The sequence below is a fragment of the Convolutriloba macropyga genome, chromosome 2 (genome assembly GCF_964194025.1).
Source record: "Convolutriloba macropyga chromosome 2, txConMacr16.3, whole genome shotgun sequence".
Lineage (NCBI taxonomy): Eukaryota > Metazoa > Xenacoelomorpha > Acoela > Convolutidae > Convolutriloba > Convolutriloba macropyga.
In genome coordinates, this window is record NC_134469.1 from 63,716,251 (window position 1) to 63,738,449 (window position 22,199).

The 22,199-nt window shown below is 36.1% G+C and overlaps 2 protein-coding genes across 3 annotated transcripts in view; one reads left to right on the forward strand and one right to left on the reverse strand.

Annotated features, from left to right (window-relative positions):
* LOC142335399 (putative ATP-dependent RNA helicase DDX49) overlaps positions 1 to 6,615 on the reverse strand; it is a 31,043-nt gene extending 24,428 nt beyond the window's left edge. Inside the window, exon 1 of the mRNA XM_075383868.1 lies at positions 5,492 to 6,615. Within this exon, the coding sequence (XP_075239983.1) occupies positions 5,492 to 6,536 (1,045 nt within the window). The 5' untranslated portion in view covers positions 6,537 to 6,615. The remainder of the gene's footprint in view (positions 1 to 5,491) is intronic.
* The window catches only part of LOC142335402 (proteasome maturation protein-like), a 517,526-nt gene that overhangs the window by 29,297 nt on the left and 466,030 nt on the right, over positions 1 to 22,199 (forward strand). The gene's annotated exons all lie outside the window — the stretch shown is intronic.

Below are 22,199 nucleotides of genomic sequence, written 5' to 3' on the forward strand. Positions count from 1 at the left end.
TTTGGTTATTTAGTCGTCCTTAAAGTGTGCAGTTTTCGAAAGAAAACATTTTTGGTAAAGTTTCATTCCTTTGCCATTACTTTCAACGGGTTATGGGTATCGCAATTAATTTTGCCCTTTTTCACCCATTGAACAATAAATGCCAACAAAGCCTGTTTTTCCCCAGGAAATATTAAAAAGTAAGACAAAAACAGTATTACAAAATTTAAGACATTTCAAGTTTCGGCAGACAACTCAATTTTTGCTGGTTGTTCGCGTTATTCGAGCAAATATCAATTTGTTGCTGGAACAACTCAAATGCTCTCAATTCAGACAGCCAAAAGGTAGTAAGCTCATTTTTGTCAATTTTGAGTAGTTATCTGAAAGTGTTTTAAGTTGTCTACTAATGGAAGGTTGTCCTAATAGTTAAATGAATTACGGGGGCAGCCTTGGTGGCCCCCTTTATTGAGCTGCTCAAACAAAGCTGACTCAGAAGTGGACCAGTGAAGAGTACTACACACGTGGCCTCTTCTGCTGCTGGATAAATGACAACTATCGCAGCTGAGTTCGAGTTCACCTTATTTCGACTTCTATCCTTTATTTTTTCAACGAGGATTATTTTCACCATCACCTATGATGAAAAAAAGCTGCTGCCAGTTCTCACTACTCGTTCAAAAGGCTCCCGGAATCTGAACAAGACATTATCTACAGTTGTTCAGTCATATCAAAACAAATATTATATTTGGCCTTTTTAAGGCTGCGCCGCTGAGAAAGCTGCAGCAGATCACTTGGCACTACTTATCTACTCAATAATATCACATCACAACCTGTTAAGAAAAAACTCCGGCAGACTTTCCAGCAACCCTCAAGACTACTCAAAATCTGCTCGACACGGTTACCACCTAGCGGGACATACATATTCGAAGTTGAACACCAACTCAAATAAATGCCTCGTTACGTGGTTGATGCCAAAATGTATATCATAAGCGCGACGGAGCGATCTGATCAAAATTTCCTCGCCGAAATTAGACTCTTGGATCAATCTGGTGATCTGGAGCATCGATCTTTGTCTATTATCCTTTATTACCAATCAAAAATCAAGTGAATTACGAATTCATGAAACTCTTAAACGATGCTTCTGTTAATCGACAACATATGAAAAAACGGGTCTAAATTTTTTGAGGCTCCTATAAAAACTAAAATAGGAAATCTAACTTAAAGTCTTTGAAAGCAGCAAAAGCATGACAATATTCTGAAAACTTTTGCATCGAGATAAAGATTTGATTACACGGAATTTTGCGAGTGCCTCCGTTTTGTTTACTCAGACTCAATATAACTTTTCATTTATTTCTGAAATTTGAAAAATATTTTTTGAGTTAAGAACAAAGTAGTAGAAAAAAATAGGGAAGGATTTTGGAAGGTTAATTCTAGGTGGCGCCAGAATCGACAAAGAATGTAAAAATAGGGTCTAAATTTTTTGAGGCTCCTATAAAAACTAAAATAGGAAATCTAACTTAAAGTCTTTGAAAGCAGAATCATGACAATATTCTGAAAACTTTGCATCGAGAAAGATTTGTTTAAACAGATTTTGTGAAAGCCTCCGTTTTTCTTCAGAATGAAAGTTTATTACTTTAGAAAAAATTTCTTCGAATTAAGAACAAAGTAGCAGTAGCAGTAATAGGGAAGGACTTTGGAAGGTTAGTTCCAGGTGGTGTCAGTCCCTTCATGGTAGATATGGCATTAGTTTCTGATATGGATTACTATTTCCACATGATCATAATTTTCTTCATTTTGATGGCTGAAGTTCGTTGTAGCTTCTGTGGAAAAATTCGATGTACATTTTTGTTAGCAATCGATTTGTTATTGCTGTTGCAGTGGTCACAAACTTCTGGATTATAACTTCCGGGTTTGGCCGTCCTATTGCAGAATGTTCATCGATTTTTCTTAACCGGTTTGTTTTTATTTGCAGCTAATGGTTTTGACGAGAGATTCCTTCTTTTCTTCGGGTCAGCTTGTTCGATTCGTGATCATAGTTTACGCTTTCAACTGACATCAGGAGGAGTAGGTGGTACAGTAGGTCGCAAACACATCGACAGCGAAAAACATTCATTTTGATCAATAGGTTTTTAGAGTCAAGATCATTGCTGCATATCAACGCCGAAACCCTTTTTGAATTTTTTCAATGCACTTCATTTCAGTTTCGGACGGGTACCCAACTTGTGAAGCTAACTCAATATGGGTACTATTTACCTCACGTAACAATTAAGGTTAATTGAAACGATCACTTTGTAAGAACATTTTTTTAGGAAGTAGAATGATCTCACAGCTTTCGATGTCCTATGGGAACAGTTTTCCCTCCATGAAACATTTCGTCTTTTCATGACTTCAAGGCCCTTTCGACTAGTTACTTGTTACAATGTTACGTCTTCGTTTATATCGGTTTCACTTTTAACACATGGTATTTTGCTTTTGCCAATGTTAAATGACATTTGGTTACTTTCGCTCCAAGTTTTAATCTTTAAGACAATGTAATCCGCTTTCTTCTCGTTCTTCAAAATGGTTTTGAAATCATTTGCGCATCCATAGCATGCGTTGTGTGAGAGCTTCAGCCAAGGCATTCACGTAGACAGGGTCCTTATATGGAACCTGTCCTTATATGGAACCTTGTGGAGCACCAACTGAACCTGTCCTTATATGGAACCTTGTGGAACACCAACTGATGTTTTTTCGTTGATTTGGCGTTTCTGAATTTTACCTTTTGTTCTCGGCCTTGTGTTATCCTTTTGCAATGAATTATATGCATAGATTTATTTATCTTTATCGATAATCAACACTGGCCCTTGGTGAACGGCCTACCTCAACGTCAGATACTGAATCCCATTGCGCAAAGTTCTATTTACCTCCGAGGAGGGGGTTGGGTGCTACAGTTGCGGCACATATGCAAATCAAAAGCAGTGGCCGGTCAACTAAAAACGATCACCATCCAAACTTCAATTTCAAACACTGCAGTGAACATGGAAAAATTGACCCTCAGAAAACAACTAAAAATAGCTCGACACTCTCAATCAAGGCACCCCCGGAGCCATGCAACTTTTGGAAAAATTTTTAGGACGAAACAGAAAATCTACAATGAAATAGTTCACTGGAAACCAATCCTCTTAACCAAAAAGGAAAATGAAGTAGCCTTCAAAATTGCCGATGCTATAAATATCATCCTTACTAAAACGCTTAAAGATGAAAACAAATGGCAGCCATGGCCCATCTGGTCTTGATGCAGGGGAATGGCGACAGTTTTTGACATCATACATATCCTTCTCAATTGGTCTCTGCACACAAGTGTCTAAACTTGCGATCAGAATTGCCATCGCAGTACTTAATTTCTCGAATTCTTATAACGCTTGTCGTCTGATAGCGCTCGATAAATGAACAATTATTCGTCCAATTGGCGAGGTCTCAAGACGAATTATCGGTAGGAGCGTAGTAAAGAGCGGTAAACGAGATCTCCAACATGTACGTAAAAACGTACAAATGTGCCTTGGACAAAAGAGTGGCATCGAAGATCGTACTGAAACCATCCTAACGATGTCAAGTTCAAGTCTTAAGAAGGAACAACACAAGGTGATCCAATAGCCATGGCAATGTACGGAGTAGCTATAATTCTTCTCGTCGACAAGCTTGAAGATCAAAATTCGAACGAATGGTAAGCCGATGAGGGCAATGTGGCCGGTAGCCTTGAATCACTACGAAGCGTGCTAGATAAGCTCAAAGAACGGGGCGATGCATTTGGTTACAATGAGATTAAATGTCATCATTACAAAATCGGTGTTTGTTCGGAATGCAAACAAAATTTTTTCGGGATCAGATGTTGATGTAACTGAAGGCCATGGTGTTCTGGGTTAAATTATTGTCTCTAATAAAAGCTGAAACGATTTTATGAAAAAAAGTCACAGAATTACTCTAACATGCATGAGAACCTCGCTAAACACAGTAACGTGTCCCCTCAGAATGCGTATAAATCATTTACAAATGGAATGCAACATAAATTGCCTTTTTTTGCTAGGACTACTGCCAACTCGGACAGTCTGCTGAGGGAAGCCGAATAAAGAATTGAGAAAAACTTTATCCCTTTAATGTTGAACCCTCCCTCTCACAATGACATATACCGGAAGGTTTTTTCTTCCGGTTAACTACGGTGGCCTTAGCATTCTTCTACCTGAAGACAGGGAAAAAAATATGTAGGATCTTTCTGGATATGTGGGTCGTTAGAGTCATAACACTGTAGATGCAGAGTATCATCAGGAAAAAAATCCTTCAGGAAATCAGAAAAGAAAAGCAGGAACAGGCTCGAGCGAACACGTTGGCAATCAAAGATCTCATCTATGAAAAAGAGGCTTACTCTCTAGATGTTGCTATGGAAAAAAGAAGCATCATGTAGGCTAAACGCACTTCCATTGAGAAGATTTAATTTTGATTTTAGTCCAAGGGAGAGTTTAGAGATGGAATTGCCCTTAGATATCGATAGGATCTCGTAAAATTGCGATCAACGTTCGCATGTGAAGAAATGTTTAATGTAGCGAATGCTCTTCAGTGTCAAGAAGCTGGCTATACGCACATCAGACACAATGAAATCTGAATTTTGCCAATGAGGTCTGCGATGATGCCGAATTAGAGCCCTGTCTTCAGACTTTGCAATATTAAACCTTCGCAAGTAGAAGTACCACTACTGATGACGATGCCCGACTACATATCAAAGCTAACGGCTTCTTCGATTCACGTTTCAGCAGAACGTTCTTTGATCTGAAAGTGTTTAATCCGTATGCCCAAGAAGCATATCGGATTCATACAAGTATTACGAGTAAATCGAGAAGTTGAAATATGAGCAAAGGATAATCGAAGTCGAGAAAACCACCTTCTGTCTGTTAATCTTCTCATTTACAGGAGGAGCTGGTTCATCAGCATAAAAAGCCATAGAGAGATTGGCTTCCAGTATCAGCGATAAGAAAGAATATAAGAAAGAAGATACTCGGACCTGATCACGTACATAAGAACAAAATAAGTTTCGCGCTCTTGCGTAGCTCCATAATCTGCCTCCGTGACCCGCTTTCCATGCGCTGTCGCCCTGCAGCGGAAGCGTCAATACGAACCATTGTCCTTAATATTTATATATTTTATCCTAATCCTGTTTCAAAATCACTACACATTATATTTTGATTTCTATTTATCATATCTATTTTGATTATAATTCTTATGCTTTAATTTCTCTTTTATCTTTAAATTTATCTTTCGCATCTGATGCTTTACTGCCAGGATTTATAAATATACACAGGAGTTGACTTGCTGCCCCCGAATTGACCGACTACCCTTTTTAGGGGCGGGGCTTTTTTGAATTGCCCTCCCATTAGAAGCTCCAAACATCGAATTCCTTTTTGTTAAAAACTTAGGCAAACACACATTTCCAAGCCTATTGTGGGAACTTACACGAATCAAAGACTTATATAAACCAAAGACTTACCAAACATAACCAATCGTCCGGAAGCACCCGCTCTCGCTGTTCTACCAACTCTGTGAATATAAGTATCGGGATCGAAAGGTACGTTGTAATTTAGAACAAGTTGAACGTCTGGAATGTCAAGTCCTCGACTTCCGACGTCGGTTGTGACCAACACTCTGACATATTTTGATTTAAATTTGGAAACGCTCAATAGTCTTAATTTTTGTCTCATTGCCGAATTCAAAGCAACATTAGGACAATTAACATGCTGTAGAAACTGACTCATAGACTGACAATGTTTACAAGTTGAAGTAAAAACTATAATTTGAGCTTCAGGGTCCTTTTCCAATTCTGCTTTGACAAAATGAACAAGATATGTATCTTTAGCTGCTTTGGCAACAAAGACCATTTTTTGCTCCAGCTCTTGTACTGTTGTTTCCGATTCATCGTTTGACCACTGAAAGGGATTGTTTTTAGTCAAACTCAAAATTTGCTGTAACACACTTGTCATGGTTGCACTATAGAGCAGAGTTTGTCGCTTTGCAGGAGCATGCTCAATGATAGTTTTCATGCTTTTGGCCATGGACTCTTCAAACAGCCTGTCAGCCTCGTCGAAAACTAGAAACTTGATTTTATTAATAGTCACGCCTTCATCGTGTTCTAGCAGCTCGGCAAGACGACCCGGAGTTGCAACTACAATGTGAGGTTTCGCGGATACTTCTCGACTCTGATCAGCCCTATCAAGGCCACCGCAAACTAAACTAACACGTATATTCATAGGTCTTCCCAGCACTTTCGCCTGATCCACAATTTGGCAAGCAAGCTCTCTTGTTGGGGATATCACGACAGCAAACACTCCATAAGGATCTTTGCTTAATACCGCCAATATGGGTACCAGAAATGCAGCTGTTTTTCCACTCCCAGTTTTTGCACAACCAAGGATATCGCGCCCTTTCAGAGTTGGTACAATACAAGCCTTTTGAACTTCCGTGGGTGACTGGAAACCAAGCGACTCGCATTGTTTAACCAACCATGCGGGTAATCCATAATCTAGAAAGCTAGACATAGCTCATACTCCGTTACTGCAGTGTAAAAGTTATCTCATAACTTCATCTGAAACAGTAGATTTCCTGATACAACGCAAGACAACGCGACACTTGTTGTTGAGGATTTACAGCTGCAGCTGATGGGACATAGGTCCCTTGTCTTCAAGTTATAACGAAATCCATTTTTCTCTGCACTTGTGGCAACCTGAGCCCAAATGCCATGTACAGACATTTGCTTCGGAAAATCCTTCGATGACAAATTTCCACATTGTCTTCAGAAATTTCCTTTCTGGTCGTACGAATCTAATGGATTTGTCATGTGGCAAGTTTTGAAGACAAACTTTGTTCGAGTTTTCTGTTCTGCTCCTTTTTTGCAACAAAAAGATTGATTTTCCTCACATCGTGCGCATGCCGGTAGTTGAGCAAGATAAGTGTTCACTACCTCCAAAGAACTTTCGAAAGCAAGAGCACGTCGTTCAGCTAAAGATCGAGCACAAGAGGGCCCATGTTTAACAGTCTCAGCTGCTCAAGGCACTCTCGATTTCAATCGCCCGTTATCCAATTCACGACTGCTATATGAAATGTGTACAACTTTTCCAGCAGATCTATTCTTGAGGGAGTGATACAATTCATTCTACAAATCACGGAAATGCAGACCTCAAAATTAACGAAGAGATGTACTTTATACGCCACATTTCTCAGTCACAGTAGACACAGTAGAAAATCCTATTTGCCTTCTTTAAAATCCTATCTTGCTATGGCTGAAGGAAAATCTAACATACCTGCTGGAGACTACAACTTAAACTATTTTGCAAAGCCCGACAGAAGTCTGCTGCAATCTGTAATTTCTCCATATGCTCTTAAACCATCGAAAATTGATACAGCTACAAGGACTAACTCTTCTTCAACTCTTAACGATTACATCATAACAGACGATTACGAAACAGGCATAGTAGCGGATACAATTTTGAAAACTGATCTTTTTGCAACAATCACAGTTCTTAAATGTGTGATGCTATAATCAAAAACAACAAAAGTTTTTGACAACAAAACTATTCAGCCATAGCGCTCCAAAATCTTAATGAACAATCAGACTGGAGACACTTTTACGGTGCAGTGACGGGAGATATGTTATTAGAATTTCAATGAACTATTGAAGGAGCATTAGCACTACATGCTCCAATTAAAGCTTGTTATGCTAGAAAAGACAAACCAAAAATTTTGCATCAAGAAAAATGGCTATGTGAGAAAGTGAAAAAAAAAACAGTTTTCAAGAAATAGCGATAATGAAACTAAAAACGACTTAATTCGTCAAAAGGAAGAGCAACTTCTCTCAAGTTTTATGGAGTTAAACAGTGAAAAAGCCTGATGAAGCTTTATTCAAGATCTTCGTAATAAAAAAAGACTCAAACAAGAATTCAATCTTTATTACACAGCTTTGGTAAAAAGATAACAAAGCCTATGGAAATTGCAAATCTTCTAAATTACAGATTTTTTACTCTGGGAGAGTTCATTGGTTCAACAAACAAACAATATTCCTCCTATAACTGCACCGGAAAAAAATTTCAATTTCCGATATATAACAACCAAGGAAACCAATGTGCTCATAGATTCATTGCTTACGAGTAAACCCCTCGTTTCTTCAAAAATACCAGCTTGGGCAAAAAAAGATGCTAAAGAAGCGCTAGCGGAACCACTATAATATCCCATTAATCAGTTCATCAAAGGAGGAAAATTTCAAGAACATCTCAAAAAAGCTTGTGTATCTCCACTTTTCAAAAAGGGAAATCCCGAAGACCCACTCAATTATAGAACTTTTTTGTCACTTCCGATTTGTCAAAAATTTTTGAAAAGACGTTCAGTTCACTGATCACAAGTTCCCTAGAACGAGAGAAATTATTGTCTATTAGTCAATTTGGTTTTAGAAAACAAATTTTAACAATTGATGCTGTCTTGAAATCAACAGAACGAATAAGATTAGAACTCAACAAGAAACGCAAATGCTACAGGTGCGTTTTGAGATTTTTCAAAGGGTTTTGATTCCATAAACCACAAAATACTGTTGCCGAAACTTGAAAATATGGGTTTTGACGAACATGCTACCCATTTGATAGAGAATTATTTGAGTGAAAGAACGCAAAGAGTTGTCCTAAATGGGAACTGGATCAGATTGGATAATTTTGGAAAGAGGAGTTCCACATGGTACTATTTTAGGACCTCCATTATTTACATCAACGATTTAGCAACGATAGTAGAAAAAAATTGCACGGTCGTCCAGTATTCAGACTACAACTTTCTCTGTCAGTCCGAAATTGATAAAATATCGTCAACAACAAAACAAAAATAACTTCTCAAAAATTATCGATTTTTTTTGCAAGGTTCCAGTTAAAGGTGAACAAACAGAAAACAGAATATATTGTGTTCGGCATCAGGAAGAGGTTAACAAATAAAGTTCAGAATGTCGACATGGAAAAAATAGCCGAATCAAATAGTGTGAAGTATGTGGGCGTAATTATTGATGGCAACCTAAGATTTGGAGAATTGAAAAAAATTTCTTCAGAAAATGCCTTGTGGAACAAAAGTTTTGAAGACACTTAATAAAAATTCACCATAGAATCTTATAATTTAATGCAAAAGTAATAAGTCATCTACATTATTCGGCTTTAAATTTGATAGGGTTGCAAAAATCATTACTCACCTTTAGATAAAGAAAAGACACTCAATAAAGAAAAGTCTCAAACAAGAATTCAATCTTTATTATAAATTTTTGGTAAAAAGATAACAAAGCCTATGGAAATTGCAAATCTTCTAAATTACAGGTTTTTTACTCTGGGAGAGTTCATTGGTTCAACAAACAAACAATATTCCTCCTATAACTGCACCGGAAAAAAATTTCAATTTCCGATATATAACAACCAAGGAAACCAATGTGCTCATAGATTCATTGCTTACGAGTAAACGCCTCGTTTCTTCAAAAATACCAGCTTGGGCAAAAAAAGATGCTAAAGAAGCGCTAGCGGAACCACTATAATATCCCATTAATCAGTTCATTAAAAGAAGAAAACTTCAAGAAGATCTCAAAAAAGCTTGTGTATCTCCACTTTTCAAAAAAGGAAATCCCGAAGACCCACTCAATTATAGAACTTTTTTGTCACTTCCGATTTGTCAAAAATTTTTGAAAAGACGTTCAGTTCACTGATCACAAGTTCCCTAGAACGAGAGCAATTATTGTCTATTAGTCAATTTGGTTTTAGAAAAGAAATTTCAACAATTGATGCTGTCTTTAAATCAACAGAACGAATAAGATTAGAACTCAACAAGAAACGCAAATGCTACAGGTGCGTTTTGAGATTTTTCAAAGGGTTTTGATTCCATAAACCACAAAATACTGTGGCCGAAACTTGAAAATATGGGTTTTGACGAACATGCTACCCATTTGATAGAGAATTATTTGAGTGAAAGAACGCAAAGAGTTGTCCTAAAGGGAACTGGATCAGATTGGATAATTTTGGAAAGAGAAGTCCTACATGGTACTATTTTAGGACCTCCATTATTTACATCAACGATTTAGCAACGATAGTAGAAAAAGATTGCACGGTCGTCCAGTATTCAGACTACAACTTTCTCTTTCAGTCCGAATTTGATGAAGTATCGTCAACAACAAAACGAACATAACATCTCGAAAATTATCGATTTTTTTGCAAAGTCCCAGTTAATGGTGAACAAACAGAAAACAGAATATATTGTGTTCGGCATCAGGAAGAGGTTAACAAGTACCGTTCTGAATTTCGACATTGAAAAATTAGCCGAATCAAATAGTGTGAAGTATGTGGGCGTAATTATTGATGGCAACCGAAGATTTGGAAAAGTGAAAAAAAAAATTCTTCAGAAAATGCCTTGTGGAATAAAAGTTTTGAAGACACTTAATAAAAATTTACCATAGAATCTTATTACTTAATGCAATAGTAATAAGTCATCTACATTATTTGGCTTTAAATTTGATAGGGTTGCAAAAATCATTACTCACTTTTAGAAAAATAATTGGATTGGGGAATAAAAGCCATTTTTAATAGGAGAAAATCCGACCGGTCCACAGATCTCAAACTTCTCAACAAAATAATGCCAGTCACTTTTCTCTGGAAATATCATTGCTCAAAATATTTTTTTCGCTTACTCAGCAACAATCTTCCAGAATTAAACATGACAGTTAAAAAAAATAACGTTCGGTATAAGAAAGAATAAGTTTTTAACTGATTCTTTTATTGCACAAGTCATTCCAAGTTATAAGAATTGGTCAATTTATTTATAGGTTTATTTCCGATTTATTGGAAAGAGTAGTTTTGAGTTATATTATTTTTTATTGGGTCATAGTATTTTAATTTAAACCCAGCTAAGTACGGAGTTTCCCCAGCGTAATAGGAGTGTAGATTAAAAAAACCGCTGTAGTTTTCCCAAGAGAAATTGGGTTCTCATAGGTTAATTTCCGATTAATTCGAATGAATAATTTTGCAATTTTGCAATTTAGTTTTTTTGATTGGGTAGTAGAGTTGTCCAAATTGAAGTAAACTGAAGAAAATTGAAGCAAACCCAGCTAAGTACGGAGTATCCCCAGAATACTTAGACAATAGAAAGGAAAAAAATTGCACTTACTTGTCTAGGGAAAAATTGTCGGACGTTCCCTGTGTATACGCCTAGTACAATACAAATATATTTTGGTATATCTTGCCTAGCAAAAAAGTTGGATTTCGATACGAAAATATGCAAGCTTCGCGAATAAAAAATTTTCAAATTAAGTATTTTTCATCGGATTTAATTGTTCAATTTAAATTGAAAATCAGATCCACTATGTTTTGACAGTCTTAACACATAAGAACTTTTTGCTAGTCTAGGAAAAACGTTTGTTGCGAATAGGAAAAGGAAAAGTTTTTGTTTGCGAACAAAATTTTTTAAAAATAGTCGATATTTTTCGAGCTAATGTGTTATGCAAATCAATTGAAAATCATTGTCAGATCTCTGTTGTTCAATGTCTCTTGTTTTTCAATTGCAAGTTTATTATCTCTTAGCACTTTTGTTAAATGTGATGTTTTAATAAAATTTAAGTTTATGTTGTGAACAGTATTTTCAGAAGCCTTGGCACGTAGCAACTCTTCACCTCTCTGTTGCGAAATGATGAAGAATACCTTCTGTTCTTTTACACGGTTGATAACCGTTGGCCCATCAATAATACGGCTCATTAAAAAATAAACAAGGAGGTTCTGACTGAAACTAGTTCGAACCATGAGAGTGGTCGAAAAAGGTACTACATGACTCAGTAAGTCTCGGAATCTCAACTATCGGCTGAATACGAAAAACAATTGGCATCCAACAGCCAACTTGAGAAATCAGTAAAAATGTAGTTTAACCAGCCGAATGAAGTTGATGTTAATACTGCTGCTGGACCAACAGAATTGGCTATTCAAGCAAAAGCAGAGCCAGAAAAACCGAAAAAGCAACTCAGTCGAGCGAGATGCTTTGAAGCAACCAGATGCGTTGTCTTCATCTGCAAAACCGGTGACTGGGCCAATAGCGGTAGAGTGGAAGAGTGACAGGCGGTTTTTGCAGAGATGACCAGGCAAGGAAAAAGAAAGGCAAATCTTGATGAAATCATTGTTGCTTGGAACCTTGAGGTATGCCTCTTATACGACTAATAACCGATGATTTTTCAGTGTTGTAATGATTACAATACCATTTATGCCAAGTTGAAAGCAGATGAGGATTGGTTTGCAAGTTCGATTCAAACTCATGTCAGAAGCGTCAACGATTTTAACAGAAAACTGGAGGAGGAGCTGCAAAATTTGAGAACTCTGGTTTGTTCTTTTTAATCAATTGCTTTGTTCTGTGAAGCAATTTTGTTGCTATTTGCGTTTTTAAGGCCGCAATTTTTTTTTTCCGCCGCAATAGTAAGGAATGGTTTTGCAATTACTTCTCATTATTTTTATTCTTTTTTATTGTGTTACTGATTTTAGTTGATCGTTAATTTCACTCTAATTACTGGTTTATTCTGCTTAAACTTATCGTTAACCAATTTAGCATCACTCACTGTGAAGGAAATTTTTTTAAAAACCACAATTTAACTACTTTCAGATCGAATGGGTAAATCTGGAATGAGCAAATAAGGACTTTTGACAGTATCGAAGGAAAAATTAAAGCGGCGTACTAATCAAGTACAATTGAACACCAATGACCTCTCTCTAAGTCAACGAGCACACCCCTTATATGACTCAGACGGTTCAAACTCATTCAAGGTGACTCAACACCACCTGTAACAACAACCAATTCAATTGGAACCGCTTTGAGAACGCAAGTGAACCCAACAAATAAGAGAAATGAATCAGATTGTCAATTAGAAATCAATCAGGCTGTTTAGCAACCAGTGCTAAAGAACGAGAAAAGATGAGGACTTGTCGACAGGAAAAAACTCTAAGTACTCCAAGCAATCAGCGATATGTGGCATGAAGGGTTTGATCTTGTACAGCTTGCAAGTTTAGTAGAGAACGAGAATTTTTTTTGGCTGTCAGAACTGAAGACGTCACCTGTCGCTTGATGTTCGAATTGCCAAAGAAGTTTGATCAAGATATATGACGCGTGCAATCCGCAATTATTGAGAGGCAAAAGTTCCCCAGTAGCTCACAAGCAGTTTCATTGGATATGGGAATGACGCACTCCGAGTGTCAAAAAAATTGTAAATTTCAAAGATTCAACTTCGCATAATGTCTTAAATCAGGAAACATAGACTCCCTCTGTTAACTTTTTACCATGGTAATTTTTGTTATTTGAACGTAATAAAAAAGATAAGTTGCTTCAAGTACTGTTATTATTTTTTATCTTATGCTTTAAATACCACTTCAATCAATGACGATAAATTGCCTCCGTGCCCAAGACTCTCGCCGGAGTTGGAACCTCCTATTGGAACTAATTGCAATGATAGGTGCAATAAGTTTAAAAAAATTTGCCAAGGAACATGAAAATTGTATAAAGTCATCGATGAATTTATTTGAAGCTGAGTGCAAAAGGCATAACGCTCTGCAAATCAACTTGATTCCGTCCGATTATGAGCAAGTAATTGCTGTTTAAATGTTTCCTAAAACGGTTTTTCATTTTAATATTGAAAAATCAAAAATTAAATTCTGCCTTATGCTGATTTTTAAGAGGAAAGAAATTAGAAAAGGAGATCTTGTTGGCAAAACTTGCATTTCAAGTTATTGACGAGAACTCTAAATGAAATTTCACTTGAATCTTTCTCGCGAACGACGGGTTTATCTAATGACGTTGCAAGCTGATGAGGATGTTATATCTTTTGGTCGACTTCTTGAAACTAAATTGTTTTCATCTGGTGAGGTCTCCGACAAGATTATATTGCCTCAAAAATCTTCGGAGAAAAATTGATCGCCTGTCAGCAAGGAGCTATCAGATAAATCCAAGGGTAAAATTTGATTATTTCCTGCACATAATCTTCTGTCATATATATATTTTTAATTTAATAGATATTTGTTGCTTTGGATACTGCAAATCTTTTTAGACTTTTGTTAAGCAGAAGTATCGTGCATCGCCAACTCTGGTCTGTGAAGTGGCACAAAAAACACAAACAAGCAGTTACTTCGAGACCACAATTCGAAAATTCACAAATGCCTCAATCTGAGAGTACGGGTTGAGCACCAAACATAGAGCAAAATCACGAATCAGACAACAATCCGGATGGAAGTGAAAGTTAAGCACAGTAAAAATTTGATTGAAATTTGTGAACAGTTTGAACAGTGTGTCAGGAGCTTGTTTTTTTTATTTTATAGCGCAATTTTCTTGTCCGAGAGCGGTATAGCTTGTTCTAGAATAGTTTCATTTAAACCTAAGTTTTTTAAACAGCCTTTTAATGCCTTTGGATATAGCAATCTGAATATCTCTGTTTTTTTTCTGATTTTCTTTATAGGTTTAAACTCAACAAATGTGATTAGTTTATCATCCAACAAGTTGCTTGCTGCCTTTCGCTCCTTTCAGGCTTTCTCAATCAGTTAAACGATTGTAGGGAAACTCAATAATGCTCTTGATCTTCACCCTAACTTATTGGTATGCTATTTCATACTGGAATTATAAATTTCAGTTCAAGAATGGCAGACTGTCAACAGATCGTCACATTTGATACATTCGTTAGATCAAACATATTGAAAATTTTTCGGCATAATCCATTCTCAATGCTGCCTGACTCTGATTTTTTGTCTTTTTGCGCAGCAGTAAGCTCAAATCAAACGCTCAGAAAAATTCTGGAAGGATTTTCAAAGATATAGTGGTCAACGGCCTCAAGAGGCGTTAAGATCGGGTCTGCTAATTTCAGTTGCTTTGAGTTATATAACAAAAGAAGCCCGGTTCTTAAGCTTAAGTTGACATCAATCGAAGATGTGGTTGATGTCATTGAAAATATACCCAATTATTTGAAATGAAAATAGAAGCCCTTGATCATTATGAAAGGCAATTCGACAAGAAAAAATGTGGCTCTTAAGTGGTTGTTACGTGTTACAAGATTAGTTAATCATTCTCGCTTGCCCAATACTCGGTGCCTCAGAGGGTGTAGCTGTGAACACTTGCGATACCGAACAATCAGACTACAAAATATTCGGAATATAGGTGCTGGGGAAGATATTACCGTCGATTATGGTAACTCCTTTTTCGGCGGTATTGATAAAAGCAAATGAAAAGTTTTCCTGGGCAAAAGGCAACCTATAGATGTGCGCGGGGAAGTGCAAGAGAGCCAATTTTTGAAATCAAAGAGTGAAACGCTAAGAAATCAAGATTGCATTCCTGAGATACAAGAGGTATCTTGCGGTCAAGTTGTAATCAAACTGAAACTGACTGGTGTGTGCTGAAGTTAAGTGTAAAATTTTGAAAGCTTAGCAACTCCTTTTCAGTCAACAGAGACAACGGACACAATTATTTTGATCGGGATTGAAAAATCTGTTTTCTCGTTTCCTAAAAGCAAACCAGGCAAAAAGAAGTAGTCAAGGAAACACATTTTTCAAAGTAATGTTGCAAAGTGTCTGTCTTCAAAAAGCAGTGATATTACTGATAATTTCATCCAACGTACACGAACGAGCAGTTATTCAAAAAATTTTGAAGTTGTTGATGTTGATATTGAAGCCGGTAGTGGTGATGATAGTGGTGCTGCTGAGGATGATATTGATAATACCGATTATTTTGATGATATTGATGTTTCTAATGTTGATGCCAATCAGTCTTCCTCGATTGAAAGTGAAAATGCTAACCGGGACAAAAATTTTGCGGAATGAGATCATCCAGCGTATCAATGAAACATAACATAGTGATAGTGATGTGGCTATTTTAACCGGAAGATCTAGTTTTCGATTTTCCTCAGGCAGATTATGCGAGAATTCTGATGTATCTCTGATGGGATTTCCATTTCGAGCAATGCTGTGAAGCATTGATGCTCTGATGAGTTTCCTTCCGACTTCACTAGAAGAGATGGAATAAGTCATCCTAATTTAAATGTCCCTGGATCAAACGCTCTAAAAAACTTATTCCCTAATTTAGCTGAAAATTCTATTCGAACTGAAAAGAGTTTTGGAAACGGGCAATTGCTTTGCCTGAAATTCTTTCAACGGTAACAGGCTGTCTTGAAGAGAAATTTGCAGAAGCTTTTTCGCTAGAGTGGAACAAGGAACTCAGAAAGCGTTTAGTTGTGCCACCGCTTGTTGAAGGTCATACAATCCACGTTCGATCTAGTTTTCGATTTTCCTCAGGCAGATTATGCGAGAATTCTGATGTATCTCTGATGGGATTTCCATTTCGAGCAATGCTGTGAAGCATTGATGCTCTGATGAGTTTCCTTCCGACTTCACTAGAAGAGATAGAATAAGTCATCCTAATTTAAATGTCCCTGGATCAAACGCTCTAAAAATTTTATTCCCTAATCTAGCTGAAAATTCTATTCGAACTGAAAAGAGTTTTGGAAACGGGCAATTGCTTTGCCTGAAATTCTTTCAACGGTAACAGGCTGTCTTGAAGAGAAATTTGCAGAAGCTTTTTCGCTAGAGTGGAACAAGGAACTCAGAAAGCGACTTAGTTGTGCCACCGCTTGTTGAAGGTCATACAATCCACGTTCGCATGATTGGTGGTTGTCCAAAAACCAGCTGTCTATAAAAATTTTTATTTAAAATGAATGTTTAAACAGGTTTCAGGGGTGCACTTTGTGTCAAATGAGTGGCAAAAATCGTTTTCAAGCCCACTGCTACCCAAGATGCGAGAACTTCGCAATGAGCAAACCTGAAGAGCACTACCGGAGAGCAGTTTATTTTGAGAGTGGTGATGAGGATCTCAGGAAAACAAATACTGATGCTGATCTTGAAGTGAATACTAAAGGAGTTCTTGGTTACCCAAAAATTTTCAGAATAATTCCAAATCAGCCGCTAACTGCGCCATACGATACTATGCAACATTTGGAAAGGCGGCACAAAAGATCTGCTCGAGTTTTTATTCGACAAAAGGGGCTCTCCATTTGAAATTTAAAATGCAACAAAATATATAATGCTGCCCGCAGAGTTCAAACGAGTTACTTGCTCTTTACGTGAAATTAAATTATTCAAGGCGGATGACTTCAAAATTTATGTTCTGTACTTGTAACTTATTGTCTTCCGTTCCGTGATAAACGACGATCTAAATCCGGTCTCCGTGATTTGAGCTTTCTGGTATTTTTTGTCCGTTCTCTTTATGATAATCCTATAGATGCTCTTTGAGGTTTTCTGTAAAAATTTGTTTTTCAAGTCCCCAGGAGTCTGTAAATTTTTATTTGCTGACGCTTAGCTGATTACCTCAGCATCAATGTTTGAATCGGCAAACCATTAACTAATTGCCAACTTTTGGTTCACCGATATTTTGCGCAATAAGCAGGTCTTCTGTTCTAATTTAACGTCAGTTTTTCTAAAACATTTGATCAGAATCATTTTTGGAAAAGAAGCTTCACTTGTTGATACGTTTAGCTTGAAAAAGATGCAATATGTTGAGAAACATTTATGCAGTTGCCGTCAGTTAGAATGTTTTGTCGTTTTCTTTTGAGTTTGGTTTGGACTCAGATTCTTATGCAAGAAGCTTCAATAACAGTTTTGTTGAGGATAAAAAACATCATCAAGTTGGACAAATTATTGCGTTCTATGACAACGGCTCAGTAAAGTGCGTCATTAAGGTCTTCAAAGTTGTCAATATCTCGAAAAAAATCTAAAGGGATGATCTCAGCAGACAATATATCTGGAAAATTGATCAGAATTTTGTTTAAACTCTCGAAAACTTTGAGCATCCTGAAGTATCATAAATGAACGCGTGGGTCTCTGGAACAGAAAAAATTGTCTAAAAGATTGCATTCCTAGTTAATTTGCGTGTTTTTTTGTTGCTCTCAATTGAATTCGTTTATTATGTGGAATAAGCTGGCAAGCTTCAAAGCAGAAAAAAAAGGAAAGAAATTACAAACATTGGAAATTTAATGAGTGTGGGTCAAAAATTTTTTGCTGTCATGATTCTTAACTGTTCATTGCTCTTGCTTTGAGATTCGTTGCATGATGTGGCCTTGTTTTCATTTTTTGTCTTAGCACGAATTTGTAGTTTTTGAAACTCAATTTTTGTTTCAGTTCCTTCTGTGCCTCATTAGTTACATACAAGATAAGGTTGACGAATTTTAATATTGTGTTTTTTATTGGATTAGAAGTTATTCAATTTATTACAGTGGAAAAGTTAGGTTTCCATACGGAAGATAGTAATTTTCGTGACTAATGATTTTGAAATTAAATATTTTTCTTCGGGTCAACGACTTGTTCAAACTGAACCGATTTTGGCGTAGAGTATACCTGGTGTTTAGCATAACAACAATCCCAGCTGCGCCGGTTTTCGGTCGGAGGGGAGCCACGAGGTCCCAAACCCGATTTGAGTCAGTTAAATCTGACTTAAATCACAACTTCTTAGGTTGAAGGTTTTGATCTATTAAGGAAATCCGATCATTGAGAACGGAAATTGTTTTCCATATATCATTTCTAACCCTCAGTAATTAAATCATTTAAATTAGATTGCCTGTAGATTGCCATAGCTTGCCTACGAAAAAAATTTAATCAATTCCTTATTATTTCAGTTTCTTTGTTTTGTTGTTTTTCTTGTTCCAATTGACGCAAACTCTACCGAAATGACACCTTTTTTGAATTGACTGATGGAGGCTCAGAAAAAAGTTAAAATTTGGCGGATGAGGAACATGCCAAATTTTGGGCAGTGAAAGAACAGAAGTGAGAGAACAAAGTTAGTCGAAGAACTTTTGCCATCGATACGCTCTCCGATTTATGAATCTTTGAGCCCTAAGAATGGAAGAAGCGCAATGTTATGTCATGAAGCTGTTTTTTGGAGTAGTAGGGCTCACTTTCTTGGCTGCAACATCAAACAGACATCTTTTTAATGGTTGGGTTTTCTTCAATCTCAAAATGAACGTGATAAAAGCGCGAGAAAAATTTTTGAGAAAAAAATTGAGGAAATTGTGTTTCATGAACTTTATCAAGATCGAATTCAACAACTTCGATCGCAAGTTTGCTGGGAAGACCACCATTTGCACACATCACGAGAGGGCAGCTGTGAGGACAAAACTGCCATCCTTGAAGGCAGAAAAAAGAGAAAAGATTAAAAACAATAGTCGTTGAATGAGTGTGGGTCTAAAATCGTTTAAGTGTTAAAATTGTTAGTTGTTCAGTGCTATTGTTCTGAGACTCGTCCCGAGATGTGGCCTTGTTTTTGTCATATCTTGCAATTGTGGTTTTTGATAATTAATTTTTGTTTCAAAGTCTGTTTGTGTCTCCCTATTTACCTACAAGATAAAAATGGCGAACTTTAAAATTGTGTTGATTATTGGATCAGGAAATTATTCGAATCAATCGAAACTCTTATTCGGAGGTCCCCTGTTTGTCGGAAGTCTATCACGCCAAATTTTTTTGGCGCAACTTGTCTCGGGGAAAAAGCTAAGTTTCCATTCGGGAATTTTGGGAGTAAGAAAATTTGAAAATAATTATGTTTCATCGGTTCAACGAGTTGCGCAAAATTAACCAAACTTGTTTTGGGGTACATCCCGTGTATTTAGAGTGCAGAAGAAAGAAATTTTTTGAATTAGCTGCTTAAAAAAGTTAGGTTTTCATAGGGAAACTTGCGAATAAACCGAACAATCAATCTTGAAAGTTAGTATTTTTGATTGCATCACAGAGTTGTCAAAATAGAACCAGGTTGGATATGGAGTATCCACTGTGTAATTAGAGTCAAAGACAAACAAGTTTTATACTATAGAGGGCCAAAAAAATTTTGATTCTCATAGGTTAGTTTCCGATTAATTGAACTGGTTAATTTTGAAATACTTTTCATATATATATATATATATATATATATATATATATATATATATATATATATATATATATATATATATATATACATATACACATATATATGTATATATATATATATATATATATATATGTATATATATATAAACATATATATATATATATATATATATATATATAAGCATATATATATATATATATATATATATATATATATATATATAAGTAAATACATACAGCACACTTGTGTATGTTGAGTCTAAACCGTGAAGAGTTTTCGGGTGTTAAAAAGTAAGGTTTTCAAGTTAAAAAGTAAGGTTTTCATAGAGAAAGTTCCGAATAATTCAAATACTCAGTTTTGCAAATTAGTATTTTTGATTGGGCTACAGAATTATCTAAATCAAACCAAATGAAGTATGGAGTATGTGCGTACAGAAAAAAATTATGTTTTCATTGGTTCATTCTGACGACTCAAAGAAATGTCCAAGTCAACTCAAACGCATAGTAAGAGGTCCCTTGTGTATACAAAGTCTAAAACGGCGAGATTTTTGCTGTAACTTTCAAAGTAAAAAAAGTTGAGTTTTTATAAGAAAATTTCCGACTAATTTGAGCACCTAATTTTGAAAAACAGTTTTTTTTAAATTGGATCGTAGAGTTGTTCAAATGGAACCAAACGAAAAACTAGGCATCTCCTGTGTATATAGAGTGCAGATCAAAAAAAAATTATTGTAGCTTGCCTAGGAAAAAAATTAGGTTTTCATAGGTTTTTTTCCGCTTAATTCAAATAATTAATTTTGGAACATGGTTTTTTCTGACGGCTCAAAGTGTTGTCCAAATCAATTCTAACGCAGAGTCATTGTTCCCTGAGAACACGAAGTCTAAAATGGCAAGATATTTTGTTGTAACATGTACAGGAAATTTTGGGTTTTCATACGGAAATTTCCGAGTATTTAGAATTATTAAATTTGAAATAGAGTATTTTGTGATCGGGTCATAGAACTGCCAAAATAAAATCAAACCGAAAGCGGAGTATCCTACGAGTACTTCAAGTGTAGAACAAAAAGAGCTTTTGCTATAGCTTGCCTAGCAAAAAGTTAAGTTTTAGTAGGGAAACTTGCGAACTTCGCGAATAAAGAATATGAGAAAGTGGTCTATTCATCGAGCCAAGAAGTTGTTCAAACATAACCAAAGTCAGCATGATCAATCCTCTGCGTAGCTAAAGTGTAGGGCATAATAAGCTTTTGATATAACTTGCCTAGAAAAAATTTTTGTAGATTAATTTTGAACAACTCAAATAAATATTTCGACATATATTTGTTTTCTGATAGCTCAAGGAGTTGCTCAAGTGAACTCGTACGCATGATCAGAGGTCCTGTGCGTAGTTGGGTCTTCGTAGTAAAATTTTTGAGTAATTCGAAGAACTAATTTTGAAAATGGTTTTTTTGAACGGATCGTAGAGTTATTAAAATTGAAACTGAATACGGGTCAACCCCAGTGTAAGAAGAGTGTAGGGCAAAAAAATTTTGCTATAGCTTGCCTAGGAAAAAACTTAGATTTTCATAGTTAAATTTCGTCTGAGCTCAAATATTTAATTTTTCAATATGCTTTTTTTGACGGCTCAAAGAGTTGTTCAAATCTACTCTTACGCATATTCATTGTTCTATGTGCGCATGGAGTCTAAACCGGCAATATTTTTTTGTGTAACATTCACAGGAAAATTTGGGTTTTCTTTCGGAGATTTCCGAGTAATTAGAATAATAAATTCTGAAATAGAGTTTTTTGTGATGGAATCATAGAACTGCAAAAGTTGAACCAATCAAAAGCGGAGTATCCCCCATGAGTACTTCGAGTGAAGAACAAAAAGAGCTTTTGCTATTGCTTGCCTAGCAAAAAGTTAGGTTTTAAGAAGGAAATTTGCGAATTTAAATTAACGAAATTAAAAAAATTGTTTTTTTTTATTGGCTCAAGAACTTGTTCAAATTGAACCAAACTCAACATGATGAATCCGCTGCGTAGTTAAAGTGTAGGGCATAATATCTAAAGCGGCAAGATTGTTTTGTGTAATATGCACAGAAAATTTGGGTTTTCTTACGGAAATTTCCGAGTAATTAGAATTATTAAATTTCAAATAGAGTATTTTGTGATCGAATCATAGAACTGCCAAAATCGAATCATAGAACTGCCTAGCAAAAATTTATGTTTTAATAGGGAAACTTGGGAATTTTGCGAATAACGAATATAAAAAATTGTTCTATTCATGGGTTCAAGAAAGTGTTCAAATTG